Source organism: Zalophus californianus, chromosome 12 (assembly GCF_009762305.2).
Source record: "Zalophus californianus isolate mZalCal1 chromosome 12, mZalCal1.pri.v2, whole genome shotgun sequence".
NCBI classification, from domain to species: domain Eukaryota; kingdom Metazoa; phylum Chordata; class Mammalia; order Carnivora; family Otariidae; genus Zalophus; species Zalophus californianus.
Window position 1 is genome coordinate 103,101,926 of NC_045606.1, and position 18,006 is coordinate 103,119,931.

General features: G+C 46.8%; 1 protein-coding gene across 3 annotated transcripts in view; it reads left to right on the plus strand.

The window, feature by feature from the left end:
• The window catches only part of DPP6 (dipeptidyl peptidase like 6), a 956,302-nt gene that overhangs the window by 208,761 nt on the left and 729,535 nt on the right, over positions 1 to 18,006 (plus strand). The window contains exon 1 of one of the 3 annotated variants that reach the window (XM_027574862.1): positions 14,883 to 15,122. The exons of the other annotated variants lie outside the window; for them this stretch is intronic. Within the exon in view, the coding sequence (XP_027430663.1) occupies positions 14,883 to 15,122 (240 nt within the window). Of the gene's footprint in view, positions 1 to 14,882; positions 15,123 to 18,006 lie in introns of those variants that run through there. 3 annotated transcript variants of the gene reach the window in all.

Here is an 18,006-nt window from a genome sequence, read left to right on the forward strand (position 1 = left end):
CTGGGCACCATTTATACCCTTCTGTGGGAAGTAGGGCAAGAAATGGAGAGCAGATGGCTTATCTGTGTTGCAAGATTCTGCGCATTCAAGCAAGAGAATATGTTCCACTAGGAAATAGGATTTCTGAACAGAATTGCCACCTTCGTAGTCACTTGCTGTACTTCAGTGTCTATGGAAGATCTCTTGTATGTAGTGAGATGGCATGGTGACAGGAATGTGCCCACCCTAATGTCTCTCCATGTACGCGTGCTGTATGCCCCAATGCATCAGTGACGTTCCTCGGCATCTAGAGACCCAAGAGGCACATCTTTGGTGTGTGTGCCTGGTCATCAGCAATGTCAGTACAAATTATATCCCAAGACAAAAGAAAATGAAGACCTAATTTATTTTAGAATATTCCAAACTGCATAATGTTGTTACGTTGCACCATCTTAGCCTTTCCCAGCTCAAGGTTGAGTTAGACCCCTGAATCTCAATGAAGACATTTGGAAATCCCCAGGCTCGGTGCAAAATCATGTCTGTTAAAAATGCAGTGAGCAAACTGCATAGGACCAACTTCGAGGTGGTAAGAAGGCAGCCTTCCCAGGAACCAGAGAGGAGAGAGGTAATTGACCAGGACCAACTTTGACCCTGGCAGGTACCTCGGAGGAAAGATTTCAGTCTGTTTACATTCTGTAAATTCATTTTCCCTGCTAGCATTCTCAAGTGTTCCCTGGGACAGAATCATTGTTGAAGCCAACAGTGAAAATCTCCCAGGACCACATGGCAGGCTCATCCAGAGGCTCTGGCCTGGAGCCATGTGGATTTTTCCGAGCTTCACAGGTGGCCCTTCAAGCAAATATTTACGAAGTTGCTTTTAAAGAATCACTGATGCTGTAATTAAAAACAGGGCTTCATTTTTAGAAATGGCTTACTAGGTGAATTAAATGAGTAAATAGCCGGTTGAACACTGTTGGTATTACTGTTTGCCTCCAGGATCCCACAAACTGGGATGGACACTGTTTATGAGCAGAGAGGCAGACTGTCAGAAGCAGTCACTCCTTTCAAGGAGCTTGTGCCCTGGGGAGGACACCCAGGAAGGCATCCAGCAGTGAGCCTGTCTGGGAAGAGCCCAGTGTGCACGCAGAAGGAAAACACAGTGTGGCCGGGTTTTCAGAATTTTCTCTAAAATCATATACCAGTTTCAGAAATATCATGACCCACTGCTGAACTGTGGCCCACAGTCCCTTCAAAGCGCGGAAGAGCATCTTCACATCGCTGGTGTCCCAGGGGACCCCCGTCGGAGCTCCTTTCAGTGGACTCCTGCACCGTATCTTCCAGTACATCACCTCTGTGAGGACTGTTGGGGATCAGCGTGGCGTAGATGGACTTCCCTGTAATTTGAGCACCTACGCTGTCTGCCACGGGATTCCTTGCCTGAACCTTAGTAAGACACAGATCTTGTCGCTAAGGAGCTTTTAATGGGAGAAATGAGACCCGAGCCACTGTAGTAAATGCTCAGTAAGATGTGCCGCGTGAATAAATGAATGAATGGCACAAGGAGGAGGGTTGTGTGTTTTGTGAAGCAGGTGCTTAGAGTTGTTACGAGGATTCCACGGATTCATAGAAAATCATGGAAGGCCTTGTGGAGGAAGTGGCTTCTGAGCGAGGCTTTGAAGTAAGGCTATGATTGTGCCATCTGGAAATTCAACTTCACAACTTCCCAGGACGTGCTGGAAGTATGTGACTCATCAAAGTACCAGCAGCAAACGTACAGAGGACCAGTGTGCATGTTCTCATACAACGTAGCACTCAGCACCAGGGTGGAATCCCAGCTCTGTGATACCCACACCACAGACCTTCTCAAATTAGAGTCAGATAATAAACCCCCCCCCCCCCCCCGGCCATTGAATCTGTTCTTACTCATCAACAAAACCCTTCCTGGATGAAAAGTTGATAATTAAATTCAGAGCTCACGTGGAGGTGTCTAATGGACCCGTGGATGTCCTCGCTTCCCAGATGTACTGCCCATTTATATAAATACGTGCATGTTTTAAAATATGACTGAAAATAAATTGTAAAGCTGCTTTTTCCAAATTAGTGAATAACTGTACACAGAGCACGAAGCGCTTGCTCCCCAAGAAGGCTCATGCTGACATGGCCATTGCGAGGCTACCACCAGGTGTCCCCAGTTCATTCCATGTTTCCCCAGAAAGGGTGTCTGCTGTCCTAGCATACTCTGCTCTCCGGGTTCCTTTTTATCCTGGAAGGAGGCCGGTAGAGGGAGGGAGAGGGATGGGTAGAATAAGCCAGTCTAGGCCAAATAGAGCTCGCTTACGCTCACGTCCCCCTCTCCCTTCAGCGGCTCCCTTGCTGGTCCCCCTTTTCATCGAGGCCGGTTCAGTTTCCCATTCACAGGGGCGCAGTGGATAAACAAGGCTAAAGCTGATCCAGGATCCCTTCTGAACCACAAAGTTCATGGCAAACAAAGCCATCCATGGGCTATGTCTGAGCTCCATGATGAATGGACATTTGGCTCATTATTGGCCCTCCCCCTGCCCCCAGGAATATCTGACTCTTCAATAAATGAGAAGGCAGAGTTATGGTTCATTTACTGACTTGACTTTAATATTTCTGAGAGCGTTTAAAACATTTATAGGGCAGTGGTCTTCCTTTTCATAGGAAGGGCGGCTCATTTCCTGCGCCATCGTCGAACGCAGAAATGGTGTGATCCGAGGGAAGGGCTGAACAGACGTGCAGTTCGGAGTTCCCATAGCACCCTCAAGTGGCAATGTCAAGCTCTCCTCGTGCTCAAAACCAGTGCCTTCGCAAGACTCTTTGTTTTGTTTTGATTGGTCTTTTCTGTTGTTTGTTTTGCTGCTTTGATTTTTGCAGGTGGTTGCATTCATCAAAGAGTTATCAAAAAAAAAAAAAAAGCTGTGAGTGAATAGGATTTGCCAAGTTGCTTTGAAATGATAGGGATGCTGTCACAAGGGTGCCATGGTGTGGATGGGGCATGCGAAGAAGCAAGAAGAGACGAGAATTAAAGAAATCCGTGAGATTATGAGAAATATATTAGCCTGTTTTCCTCATGCTGTTTCCTTCCCCTGGATCAAAGAGGAAACCACACACAGGGTCCAAATAATCTACCCAGGCTGCAAGAGACAGGGGACATATTTTATGAGCCTGTTTTTCTTGTGTTCTTTTCCCACTGCCAAGTTCTGGATAATATCATTGGAAATGTTGCTGGCCCTTGCCTCGATAAACAGGGCTGATAAACATGGAGTCAAATTCCCACCGCATGCAGGCTGGTTAAGACTCAAAAGCGTGGTCCGATAAAAACATATACATGTACCGAAAATTAGTTTCTTCCCAGGTACTCTGAGTGCAAAGTTCTATGTGTCCCTCAGAGGCGGAGTGTGTTTTCCTGTGTTTTCCCTCCTTACTCTGATGGCTAGTGCCCTGGACACATATCTGTCTGACACAGCCCCGCTCGCTCCTTGTGTGCCCTTGCGGTCCTCCGCCTGGCGCCTCACGGCTCATGGCAGCTCTGGGGGGACGGAGTCCAGACTCACTCCTCTGACCCCAACTCAGGGTTTCTGTATCGTTGGGCAAAAAGTAAGAAGGGACAGTGGCAGAGATTTTGGGGGACCAAGGAGGCTCGGTCACATGGGTGGTTCTCAGCGAATGAAGAATGCATGTAAGAATATGCTTACAGGAAAAGTCCGTGTAATTCCCTCTGGAAAAGAAAAATGCTTTGGCTTTCTTCAAAGCACCAATTCAATGAATAATAGCCGGCTCTTTCACAGCATACAGTGCAGTACAAATTTGGGGTTATTATTTTTTTTTAATTGAGGTATAGTTGACACACAATGTTACATTAGTTTTGGGTGCAACATAGTCACTGGGCAGGTGTATACTTTATGCTGTGCTCACCACAAGTGCGCCCCCATCCGTCAGCACACGACACTGTTACCCCACCAGTGACCAGATTCCCTCTGCTGCGCCTTTCATCTCTGGGACTCGTTCGTCCGTCCGTAACTGGAAGTCTGTCTCTCCCACAGCCCCTCACCCACTTTGCCCATCTCCCCACCCTCCTTTCCTCGGGCGGCCATCAGTTTGTTCTCTGTATTTATGGGTCTGTTTCTTCTTTTTATTTGTTTTTGTTTTTTAGAGTCCACATATGATGAATTGATATGGTATTTGTCTTTCTCTGTCTGACTTATTTCACTGAGCATAATACCCTCTGGGACCTTCCATACTGTCACAGATGACAAGATCTCATTCTTTTTTATGGCTGAATAATATTCCATGATAGGGAATATGGATCAAATTCCATATGATGGAATACACACACACGCACACACACACACACACACACACACACACACTCATCACTTTTTTACCCATTCATCTACCAATGGACCCTTGGGTTGCTTCCATATCTTGGCTATTGTAAATAATGCTGTGGTAAACATGGGAGTGCATATATCTTTTCAGATCAGTGTTTTCATTTTCTCTGGGTAAATACCCAGTAGTGTGATTGCTGGATCATAGAATAGTTCTATTTTTAATTTTCTGAGGAACCTCCATACTGTTTTCCAGAGTGGCTGCACCAGCTTGCATTCCCACCAACAGTGCATGAGCGTTTCCCCTTTCTCCGCATCCTCGCCAACACAACCCATTGTTTCTTGTGTTTTTGATTTTAGCAATTCTCTAGGGTTATTTTTTAGGTCACTGAACAATAAGGAGATACCTTTGTAGAACTCTTTCATCATGCCCTGAGGAGTTAGATCTGACTAATAAGGCTCAGTGAAATGCCAAGAAGGTAGAAGTCACAGAAGCTGGGAATACTTAGGGCTAGTGAACATGTGAGCTTCTCCAACATCCTTCCTTAGTTAAGACTTTTGAAAAAAAAAAAAACAATGCATTAATCTTAGCAATTCCAGGATTAGTGGTGGATGGCAGAGTCTGGGGATCACTTACTTTGATTCTCTTCCTGCAGCTGTGTCAGCTGATTTTAGGAGATTACCATCACTGCACTTTAATCAGGAATAGAAACCAAGCACTGGGTGTGGCTTAACTCTTGAGATGCTCTGCACTTGAGAGATGCCGTCGTATCAAGTGGCTGTTTTTCATCCTGTGGATCAATCTCTGTGGGCTGCCTTCCTGGGGATTCAGTAGCTGTCTGTTACTTCAGGGCCCTGACATTCACAGTTTTAGATGGGAAGACTTAATAAAATGCAGATGTAATCAATGGATAAAATGCTAGACTAGTACTTATTCCAAGTTTTCCCTTAAAGTGCCCATCATGGTACAAGTATACCACTTGAGGGTCTGTGATGTAAGTGGGTAACTTGTTTGAAGCCTTATATTTTATCTTAGCATACTCATGAATTTTGCATTCTATCCCATATTTGGATTTAATGACTTTATATCATTTCTCTTGGAGCAAATTAAGTGCTGAAGAAAGGTATTTGGAGACTCAGAATTCATTTAGATCATAACCAGCCATTTACATCTTGTTCCGAGTTAAAACTTGACATTGTGCACAATATCAGAGCTCTGAGAGAGAGAAATAAAGGAATCCTGAAACACGGATGGAAATTGAGCCTTTATTGCTCCTGCTTTTACCATAAGATGGCTCAGAAATCCTTCAGAGTCCTTTGAAAGCATTAATTTACCCATCCTTCCTCACAAAGATTGAAAAGAGTCTGTATAAATGATGCAATTTGGGTATTGTTGGGTTATAAGGGAATGAAATGGTGGTGATTATGGGTACAGTGCTGAGGATTGCAGTAAGCGGACCCATCAGAGACTCAGCGCAATCTAAGGGACAATGGGACCCACCTCATGCTATTGTAGCAGAGAGTCGATTTTATCTTTGCTGTGAGTGAGGGGAAAAACCCACCCGCTCAAATTGCAGGCTTATATGACTAATGGATTTATTTAGCCAACGGGCAATTTCTGTTTACCTGTCAAGCAAAATATAAATATAAGTAATTGTTGGGAGAATTACTGTTTTGAGTTCCAAATTACAATGATTTGAAATGCAATTAGTAGTATAGACAAACTTATTTTCCCCCTTTATGAGAAGGAAATTGTTCAGAAATGGGTAGAGTGCAGTTGATAGAGTTACAGTGCACAATGGAGTGAATTACCCACATGAAGCAAATGAGTGGCTTCATTTTGGTTTTATTACTCCTAATAGAATATGTTTTCATTTAATGAGAACGCACTGCTTCTCATATCTGACATACCCACCTGTGCGTGGGTGAATCAGGGTTTTGCATTAATATCTCTTGCATTTGCTTAAGACAATGTGAAGAGACAGAGCACAGGCTTGAGGTTTACTTTCTTTCCCACGGTCAGCTCTCACACTTCATATGTAGACTCTATGTTCTTTGAGAGTTAGCCACAAATACTAAACTTGTACTTGTGGTCCAAAGAATATGTTAAAATTTAAGAGAGACCTTTGAGCCACCTGAAGTAGCATTAGCCCATTTTCAAATATAGGTTTGTGTTCATTAAAAACAGGGATGATTGATGTTCCATGGAATTCTGGAGAAAATCTGAAGTGATGGTGGAAGAAAAATGGAGTTTATCATGGACATTTTAATGTGCCTTAAAGGAGTCGATTCAGGAAAATTAAGTTCATAAAAGTCAGTTTTCAACGTAAATGTGTTTATTAACTTCATTGATTTTTAATTCATGACAACATTTTTTTCTTATTGCATTAAAAAAGCAATGAGTCTAAACCAGAGGCACTGAGGATTTTTAATGAAATCAATTTTTGCAAGTAATGCTTTTTTTTCCCCCTTGCAATTCTGCAGAGCTTGTCTGCCAAATTGCATATATTCTGGTAAGGTGGGAGAGGCTTTCTCCTAACGTGCAAAATCAGTATCTCTGAGATAAGCCCCAGGAAGCGTGGCGTCTTAGCTTGGATCCTATCTTCGGTATCTGCCTCATTAATCCCCTTCTGGCCACTACCTTCTTCCTGAGATGGGCCCTCAACAACTCAATTCAAGGGAGAAACAGCATTCTGAAAATATCCTGGAAAGGCTAACTGTACTCCATTCTATTTTGACTTCGAAATGCTCAGATAACCTCTATTTAAATGAGGAAGACAGGCCTTGTGCATTCTCAAAAACTTCTTACCCTCTGGAAAACCTTGTTGAGTATTTTGAATTGGTAAGCCATTTCCCAGGAGAAAGCAAACATTCAGGGGAATTTTTGAGGCTGCCTTGGTGCCATTTAGAAAGATGTTCGAGTATATTATTCTAGTCTGGTGTTTCACAAACTTGAGCATTCATCAATCAGAATGACCTGGCAGACTAATTAAATACAGGTTGTGGGCCCTAGCCCCAGGTTTTTGATTTTTAGTAGGTTTGGTAGTTTTAACAAATTCCTAGATGATCCTTATACTGCTGGTCTAGAGATAGTTCTTTGAGTGGATTGAAAATGCCACTTAGTGCTCAGACAATAAGTAAGTAGGGCATTATTATGAACATGTTAGTGATCTAGTGATTTCTAAGAGTCTTTTTCTAATAAAACTAGCAGGGCTGTAAATGTACCAGAATGAGCAAGAAATTGAGAAAAAAATGCATTTATTCACAAAAGGAAGTCATTTTCAATCTTGTCATGTAATTTATAACATTAGTCCTGATTCACTGTAAGGAGTATTGACTGTCATATGTAGGAGAGCAAAGACTGTGTTCATTGTAGTCCATCATTTCATCCCTTGAACCCAGCACGGTGACTGGCACCTAGTAGGCATTCAAATATTTACTGCATAAGCAGGTGAAATGCTTATAATAAACACTGACATTAGCTGTACCATTTTTCATGCATGGATTTGGTTTTTGTTTTAGTGAGCTGATGAGACAAGCATACTATATAACAAGTCATTCCAGTTTGATGGCTTATTCAACAAATACTTATTCCAAGATCCACATTTCAGCTGGTCAGCTGTGATTTAGCTGATCTGCACTGGGCTCAGCGACGTGGCTCTGCTTTGTGCTCCTTACTGGACTTGACTTGATACTGTGGGCTGGGTTCAGGTCTCTCCAGGGGTGCTTGTTCTGGAGGCCAGGGCAACATGGGAGCAGCCACCCAGGACACGTTCTTACGTGGTGGATCACCTGAGTGCAGGAGGTTGGGCAGGCTGGGCAGGTGCCTTGAAGCTTCTACCTGCATCATATCCATTCACATTCCAGTGGCCAAAGCAAGTCACTCAGAAAGTCAGTGTGGCCGTTTAGGATACCTCATTGGAAAGGCTAGGGGATGAGAAAATATTTGCTGAACAACATTCCGATCTGACAGTTTCAAATATGGAAATAATGACTTTTTTTTAAAGATTTACTTATTGAGAGAGAGAGCGTGCACACATGTGCGAGTTGTGGGGGAGGCAGAGGGAGAGGGAGAGAATCTCAAGCAGATCCTGGACTGAGAGCAGAGCCTGACACGGGACTGGACATGACCCCAAGATCATGACCTGAGCTGAGACCAAGAGTTGGATGTTTAACTGACTGAGCCACCCAGGCGCCCCTGGAAGTAATGACTTCTTATCGCAGAGATGGATCATCCGGACCGAGGAACTTGTAGCTTAGAAATGTGGTCATGCTCTTGGGAGAGGCAGCTCATACTCAGACTGCCCCGTTACACGCTTGAGGGAGTGGTGGGTCTTCTTGGTGCTGGTGCCGCACCTCCCGGCCACAGCTGACCCTTGTTTTCCTTTTCAGTTAGGCCCTTGTTGTTTGCAAGTGACTTTTGATTGATGCTTTTCCGGGCAGTGCCTTGACTCAAAGGAATGGTCTTAATTCTGGTAATTTCTGACATGGGGTAAGATGATGAGAGAAATGATTCTGTGAGAGAGGTTTTCAGATTCCTGCCAGCAGGGGTCCAGGCAGCGGGTGGTACTTTTCCCGCCCTGGCCGCCTCACAGGTGCTGCTGGCCTGGACCTTCCAAGGCCCGTCATTGTGGCTCCACGTGTCTCTCCTCTCTCCTTCTTTGTGTCTTGCAGCCAAATGCGGCACGTGGACCTGGAGGCCCATTCAGTGGGCTGGTCTTACCTCCTTTTGCTCTTGCTGGCTGACCAGCCCTGTCTTTCCAGGGTGGATTACATCAGCCTCCCTAAATTTTAGTCCTGTTGTACATTCTAGGAATACACCTTATCCCCTTCCGTTTTATAACTGGAATCGTTTTTAGTGGAGTCAGATTTTTTTTTTTAATTTTCTGTAACTATTTCCACTGGCCTGCAAGTGAGTATAATTTACATGGCAGGATTAAATAACTCAGCATCAGCTCTGTTTCCACTCTCCAAAGAAGACCCTGCATTTGAAAGACCCTGTCTCTATCGTTTTCTAGTTCAATTGTTGTTTTCAAATAAAAGCCTAAAAACCTTTGTGGGTGACATGATGCAAAATAATAATAACAGCAATAATAAAATAAATTCAAAAGCCCCATGTGAGTGTTGGAGCCCTGGACTTACTAGCCTGTGTCATGAGTCATTCCAAGCACACCCCACCTTGGAATGTCAAAATGCTTGCCATTGGTCACAGAGCGCAGATAAAAGCTTTCTCTTCGAGAACACAGTCATCGCCTCTGTTGGTTAAAGCACGAAGCACTGAATTGCAGAGGCTCACTAATGTCACTTTAACATTAAAGGGAAGCAGACTTAACTTAATTCAGGAGACTGGAGTGCTGCATGGTTGGAAAGGGCGAGGAGCTCTGGGGGCATTTCAGAGCCGAAGTCACGTCCCTTTCAATCTAATATTACCTGATGTATGAATTAAGACATTTCGGATAATGACACTGTTCTGTTCAAATGATCACCAGGGACAAACAGAAACAACAGATTCTCTTCCAAATCTCATGCTCTAAAAATCGTAAGAGCCTTGGAAAACACTGTGGACGTTCTTGTTGTGTAATCAGGACATGTGAAAAGACAGAGGTTGCTGCCTCCTCCAGGAAGGAAAGAGATTATTTGGATAATTTTGGAGGAGAAGCTGACATTAAAAGTGAGATTTTATAAGTACTCAGAGAGCCGCAAGGAATTCGTAGAGAAGAAAAATACACAGTCTATTGATACTGACCCAGAGCAAGGACAGGAATGAAGGGCAAGAAGGAGAAGTAAAGGAAGGATGAAGACTGGGGGGGAGGGGGGGGCGGTGCCGCGCTCAGGTGTCGGAGGCCAGAGGGAGCACCCCTATGGGGCAGGAGGGATGCCCCCCACCCACCGGGCTGGAACAAGTATTTTCTGTAGGTTGACTACAGCCTTTTAGGTAAATCGGTGGCTGTTGCACTGACTTGGCAATCAGCTTGGCCTCTTGTGTCGATTAACCTCGTGGGTTTTGGGGGCACAGGGCGAGGGAGGTTGGTGGTCCATAGTAGGTGTCAGTGCCGAGTACCAGACACACAGGTGCACCATGGCAAATAAAAGTGCCATTGGGAAGATTTAAAGTGCAAATAAAAGTGCCATGGGGAGATTAACAGCAAACTTTATTAATTTTAGAGTAAGACTTTTTGTTGGGTTAAAATAAATGTTTCTCTTTAAAACGTTAATTGTTAAGTACCAATTTGAAAAGCTCAAAATTAACTCAGCACCTACTTTAATTTTGTGTTTTTCAAAAGCCAGAACTTAGCAATTCCGTTTTCTTGTGCTGGACATTTCCTATCCTTGTGGATAGGCATCCTGCAAAAAAAAAAAAAAAAAAAAAATTTAAAGATAGACATATAGAGAGAGTTTATTTGGGAATAGGCTCTGTATTTATGTATTTAGCACTGTATTTTCTCAAACTACCCAAATATTTGTTTTATTTCTCCCCTTTGGTATGAGTACAAGGTGATTATACCTAGAGGATTCTGGTGCCCAGTATCTTAGGGAAATCCTTCTGTTAGCACAGCGCATGCTGCTGGTCATTTCCTCTCTCACGTCTCAGCTCTTGGAAGGAATCAAAATCTCAAATAGGGCTCTGCTCTCCTCCTTTCCCTCACAGAGAAAGAGGATGTAAACTCTAGGATATAATTCTCTCCTAGAAATAAGAAAACCTCTTAGCTAATAAAAACCATGCTTAGGCTGCTGAACTCAATATACTTTTGTTATTTTTACAATGCTTAGCCTGCATGTGGACCACAAAGTTCCCTTTATTGTCATTTAAAAAATGACTATCCACCATATTTTGCAGCATTTGCCTAATTCCAGTGACTTACCATATTTGTTTTGTAAGTTGGTTCCAAGGAAAATAAACACACACCCACACCTTTATTTAATAAATAGGGGAAAAATAATCATCTGCAACTTGATGGAAAAATGGGTCAGTGGACTCAGTTTTAAGCAGTATTGAGGAATTAATATCTTGATATGAAATAATCCATGAGATATTTTCCAAAAACTAGTTTCCCATATTTACCCAATAAGCAGAAGTGGGAATCTGTTTTGATAGAACATATTCAGGATGTTCGGTGACTGGTGAGCAGAGGCGGTTCTTGACCTGTGCCCTTCTGAAATGCACCTGTATTTAAATGCTCATTGGGAAGTTCTGCTACTCTTCAGAACCTCTCCCCCTATTTAAGGAAGGGTCTGAAAAAGCTATCGAAGGCAATAAGTGAGTTAATTACGTATCATAAACGCAAAATGCCGTAGTTGCAATTTTCCGCAACTGCATTTCCTCACGCGGCCCAATGCACTAACTGGCTGACTCTGTTGCATTTGAGACTTCCGAGTCCTGACAGTATATTAAAAATAACACTGCCCTTTGTAAAGAAATGCTTAAGACACACGTGAAGTATGTGCAAGCACGTGTGTGTGTATTCACACTCAGAGTCTAGAACAGTCTTGAGGATGAGTGGTGCTCTGAGTGCAAGGTGGAGGGCAGTAGCAAACCTTGGAGGGAGGCAGTGGGCCCTCAGTCTAGGGCGCATCTGAAAAGGCCCCTGAAAAGGCTTGGTGCACGCTGACCTCCCGCTGCTCTCCGCCCACCTGCCTCAGGGCTCCTGCTAGGCCGGAGCAGCCCCCACCCCCGTTTCTCCTGTTTAATTTTCGGATTTGTTCTCTCTCAACACAGATGTGTACCTCAGCTCTCCCTTCAGTTGCTTGAGTCTTATCATTTCTTCACTTTATAAATAATTTTAAATAAAAATTGCTTGTGTTGTCTGAATCATTTAGTTAGGATTTCTGACACTGACCAAATGTAATTTGAATACCCACAAGCTCCCTTGAGAATGATTTTTAAGAGTGAGAGCCACACGTGCCTTCCATAGCTCAGTTTCAATGCATTATTGTGGATATGCATACTTCTCTAAAGCATTGGGTATGATAAGTAAGCTATTTCTGTATATATACTGTATTTTGTATAAAAAGTACAAGCAATATGTAATGCTACTTCTTATGGTTTGTGTGAATATATACATGCAAATTTCATATGTGTATTACATAAGTAAGACCCTAACAGCATCTATATTTAGTGAGGTGTCAGGACCTAGATGCTGCAGGGAGCAGCTTGAGCTTTCCTTTCAAGTGGGTCTGGGAAAGGCAGCTTCCTCCCATCAAAAGCATAGCTGGGGCGGGGGAGGAGGGATGACAGCAGGGTTTCCTATTTATCTAAATGTGATGACTTTTAAAGTTTCATTTTATGGCTCTTGTAATTGCTGCCTCTGTCTTCAAAGTAAAGAGGGACTGGTGAAGCGCTCTGCACCCCCAGACCTGTGGGAGGGACATCTGCCTATGTTGGAGGCCTTTTGCTGGTTCAGGGAGCCTCTTAGCTATTGGGATATTGGTTTTACTTGTTTTCACGGTTGCCTAAAGGAAACGTGTCTTTAAACTAGTTTAACAGTCACATTTTTCTTCATAGTGGAGGGAAACCACAGTGGATTAAACAGAGGATGGGTGTGGTAATACGTTTTAATTAAAACAAGACTACCCACTGGGTTGAGACTTGGGGAGAGTGTGAAAGGGACTGGAACTTATGTCCTCCCAGGAGGCTGATTCACCAGCATCCAGTTTCTCCAGCTTAAGGACACTGGTGGGAAGAGGCAACTTCAGGACCAGGTAGGATCTTTCTTGGGGATATCCCAGCTTGGGCAGTGATGCCAGGGGACACAGACCCACCAAAGGCTGGTGAGCCCGAAGTCTGGCCTGCTGAGTGGCCATGGCCTCGCCTTTTTATTTTTTTAAACCTAAGTCAAATAGTCCTGGAAACCTGGACGGAGCAGGGAGCATCACTGTGTCCGGGAAGAATGTGAAGATGAAGATGTCCACTTTGACCTGGTGTGGAAGGAACAGCAGTGTGGGCAGATGCGAGCCCTCCGCCTGTCCCCTCCCTCCAGAGTTTCAGGTCCTAGTTTCCGCTGAAGATCAAGTTGGGACAGATCTGTCCCAGCTGGAGGGTCTATAAACAAGAGGGAAGGGGATATGGGGACGAGACGAGAAGGAAGAGCCCCCAAGAGCCTCAAGAAAGTCGGAGGAGCGGATTTGGGAACGAGGGAGAGGTTCCCGGAGGCCCGAGGGAGCAGTCCACCCCAGGAAAGGAAGGAGAGAAAGCCGCCTGCGCCTGGAGTCGGAGCCGGGCGCCCAGACATGTTGGTGTCTTTCCACACAGGGGCGCTGGAGCACGTCTTACTGCAGCAAGATGCGCGAATGCGCACCCGGAGCCCAGCGCCCTATTTGGTGTGGTTTCTCCCAGGTCTCTTCCTCTCAGTCGGGGGCTGAGGGGGCGGAGCAAGCTTTGGAGAAGTTGCCGGCATCCCGAAAGCTTCAGCCTCTGCTTCTGTTTACTGAAAATGAGCACGGAGTTCGCGATGTACACAAATGGGTTGGGAAGTGTAGGGAGGAGCGTTCCCCTGAGTTGCTGGGAAGGCTTCCGCCAGGCCTTCCCTGGCTTGCCTTCCACGACCTTTGCTTTTCCCTTCATTTTGAGCCCGGGAAAGGAAAATGAATCTGTTTTCGGAGACGAGCTTGGTTTGGGAAGCAAGGAGGGCTCCTTAGAAAGCGGTGTGTCTGAGCCATCTCCCTTTTCAGCCCTGCTGTTCGCTCTCCCTCGCCCCACTTAGCACCCCCAGGCCCGAGGGGTCTTGGCTGTTGTTGCAAGTTAGGCAAGAAAAGCTGGAAGGGAAACCCGAGGGGGAGCGCTGGGAAGGAGGCGAGGCTGCAGCTGCGCGGGGTGCGAGCGTGAGGACGCAGAGCGCAGCTCCGCGCCGAGGATGAGCGCCCTCGGGGCTCTGCTCCCTCTTAGTACCCCCCCCCAAACCCTCCGCGGTTTCCGCCTCTTCCGCGCTCTCTTCCCGCGCAGCGGGGGGTGCGACCGACCTCTGGGCTCCGAGCGCCCCGAGCCCCGCGGCGCGCACGCCCCCGCCCAGCCCCCGGCCCGCGCGGCCGCCCCGTGCCGCCAGCCCCCTGCCACCCCGGCGCCATTACCGGGCCGCGCCGAGGGGCCGCTGGGGAGGGGGGAGGAGGAGCCGCGCGAGGGGCCGGGGTGGGGGGAGCGCTGAGATCCGCGCTGGCTGTTCGCCGGTCTCTAGGTGGTGCCAATTCTGGGGCCTAGGCATTTTCCCTCCCTTTATGTTTTTTGGGTTTTTTTTTTTCCTTTCCTTTCTCCAGTGCCTTTGATTAGGCCGTCCGTGGCCGTGGCGAGGAGTTGAGAAAAGCGGAAAGAAGCGAGGGAGAGCTCACACCCGCAGACCCCCGGCTCCACCGTGCCCGCCGGGGGAGGGGGCGGAGGAGCCGAGCCAGGCAGTCGCCCGGCGGCGACTTGAGAGTGGCGCGCGGGAGGAGCGGCAGCCGCCGGCTTCCCTTCCTTCTGCTGCTTCTTCCCTCTCTCCCCGAAGGGGGTGGGGAGCGGGAGCCCGAGAGGGGCAGGCAAAGCACAGAACGCCCCCGAGGCAGCCAGCGAGGGCGCGGGCACCGATGGCTTCGCTGTACCAGAGGTTCACGGGCAAGATCAACACCTCGCGCTCCTTCCCGGCGCCCCCCGAGGCCAGCCACCTCCTGGGCGGCCAGGGGCCGGAGGAGGACGGCGCGGGGCCCAAGCCCCTCGGAGCCCCGGCGCCCGCGGCGGCGCCCCGGGAGCGCGGCGGAGGCGGCGGCGGCGCGGGTGGCCGGCCCCGGTTCCAGTACCAGGCGCGGAGCGATGGTGACGACGAGGACGTAAGAGCATCTTGGTGGGTGGGGGGAGGCGCGTCCGCTCCGCATCTCCGCATCTCCGAGGGTCGGGGTCGCCCTCCTGCCTCCCCTCCCTTCCCCTCCTCTCCTCTGCCTCCCCGGAGCAGATTCGCTCCTCAGCGCCGATCTCGGTCACCGCCGTCCCGGAGCGGGTCTCGGTCTGCAGCGGTGGCGGCCAGGAGTTGGTGCTTGAGAGAGCAGCGTCTGTGGGGTTGTGCTGCTGAGATGTGGGATGGCTGGGGGGTGTCACTGGGTGTGTGAATGTCTGTGGTTACTGTAGGTTGTTATGCTTCCTAAGGCGAGAATTCAGTCTGTGCTTACAACTTGACGTTCCTTCCTTCCTTCCTTCCTTCCTTCCTTCCTTCCTTCCTTCCTTCCTTCCTTCCTTCCTTCCTCCCTCCCTCCCTCCCTCCCTCCCTCCCTCCCTCCCTCCCTCCCTCCCTCCCTTCTTTCCCTCCCTCCCTCCCTTCTTTCCCTCCCTTCCTTCATTCCTTCATTCTTTTTCCCTGCTTTGAGACTGGGGAAGAAAAATCCCAGGCTTCCCACCTGTCAATGGAATCTATGCGTTGTGCCCTTCTCAGCCTCCCCCACGCTGTCCCTTTGCTCAAATGGGCCCTACTTCTCACCTCTCCAGGACACTTACCCCTCCAGTGCTGATAGTGTTGGTGGTGATTTCCTTTTGGGCTGGGGTGGGGGGACATGAAACACTAGCATCTGAGGCCCAGCGTCCTGTCCCAGGGCCCAGCACAATTTTTGCTGATGGGAGTCAGGTCCTGCCTGTCTCCCATGCCTAGCCTTGGACTAGCAGCTCTACCTTAGACCTGCTTTAGGAGAAAACTTCTTAGGGGGCATGTTTTCTACTCTTCTTCCGGCTGGAAGCCTGGGTTTCAAAGGTTGGATTTGCATATCACCTTAGTAACTGATGACTCAGTCAGGACACTAGCGGGCAGCTTAGATGGATGAATCCAGCCACCTCTGTTGATCCCTTCCAGCTATTCCAAGGGCCAGGGAGGACCACAGAGAGAAGCAACTGCCTGCTGAGATGTTCTCTTCCCCGGGGAAAAGAAAAGAGAAAAATCCCAGACAAGCTCTGGGATTGGCAGGCAGAGCTGGCCTGGCTGCTATAGAGCCCTTAGAGATATGCAGGGTGTGTTGGCTTGTAGAACCCACTGCGTGTACCTTTGAGCAGTTTCCTGTCTGGGGGCACCTGGGCACAGGTCCTCATACAAACCTCAGATAGCCTACCCTGACATGCCCAGGGCAGTACATGTCCCTGCACTGAGCAGACAGTTGTGCTCATTGCCTTGGGTCACACTGCTTCACCATTTGGTTTTTCTTTAATAGTGCAAGGTTGGGGGGAGGGGGTATTGAGAGCGTTCACAGGGACAATTCTGAAAAAAGCCCCTGAGGTTTTATTGTTGTTGCTGGTTGTTTTTGTTTTATGAATGGAAGATGTGAAGACAGGGATGATGAAAGTTGGTGAGAAGTGCAGTTTGTACACACACACACACACACACACACACACCCCACAGCTTGTATCAGATCTTGCATGACATTTTCTTATTTTCTTTTGGATCCTTTCCAGACTCCCCTGGTTACATAGATAGTGAGCGGAGAGCTGTCCCTCACTTCAGTGGGTCAGGTCCTACGGGAAATGCATGGATTCTTCAGACATCTGGTTCAAGGAACTAGAAGTCTTTGAGGAGGGGTTTTATTGGGGTTGGTGAAAAATTCTGGAGGATTAAACTATTGAGAATCTTGGGGAAGACAATTGAACTGCAATGCAGACAGAAATTATGCACTTTTTGCCTTAAGTCTGACTTTAAACTGTGGAATTGTGTTATGCTTGGAGAACAACGCAGTTTTCCTATCACAGGCTCTAGGTGTCGCTAGGAGAAAGGAAAGGCAACAGTTTCTGAATTTTGTTTCGGATGATCTCCACCCATCTCTCTCCTTTTTTCCCCTTCCATCTTAGTTTGGAGCATATAGTTCCAGTTCCTTCTTTTCAGTTTGATATATGCCTAGAACTGTTTCTCAGATAAGCAAAGGGTTGAACTGGGGAACAAATTAGGAATCTGACTTTTGCAAATGATTTCTGCTGATGTGGCTCTGACTTAAGTGTATCTGACTTAAATTCAGGAAGCCCTGACATCAGTGTTTTTTCCTGAAAAATACAGAAGAGTGTGTGTGTGTGTGTGTGTGTGTGTGTGTGTGTGTGTTATCATGTAGGTGTGGGTATAAACAGTGTACATGCATAAACATAGTGTACATGCATATATTGTCCTTATGAAATACATACATATATATGTATTTAAAATGTCTGATCAAATCAATGACAGAGCTAAATGTGGCATCAACTTCTTGAAAACTTTTGTGTGCTTTTCTCAGAAATGGCCATTCAGAACTGGAAAAGTTATGTCTAAAAATTTACAAAGGATAGTTGTACATATTAAGTCACTTTTCCTTCAGGAACAATAACTGCCTTTTGTTTAAGAGATACCCGTTTAAAAAGATAGTAGATGTAAAAACTGCTTTTCTTACACCAGCTCTTGTCAAGATTAGAGAATTTAGAGCCATCATTTTGCTACCCAAATGTAAACCAGAAGATGTGCAGCTAATTAGGAATGCATTGCACATTATTCTTTGCATGTTGGCGCGACCTTTTAAAACACTGCTATGAGCAGTTTGGGAGGGCCCCATTGCTGGGGCAGGGAGCTGTCCAACGTGCTGAAGCATTCTCTGCCGCCCCTCTGTCTTTTGGCAGGCCCGCATTGCTAGGATGAGAGCTGTCCGAGGTGCTGAAACACCCTGGAGCTGGTGGCTTCACTGCCCTTCTATGGCTTGTCAGTAAGGGAAAGCTGTTCCATGG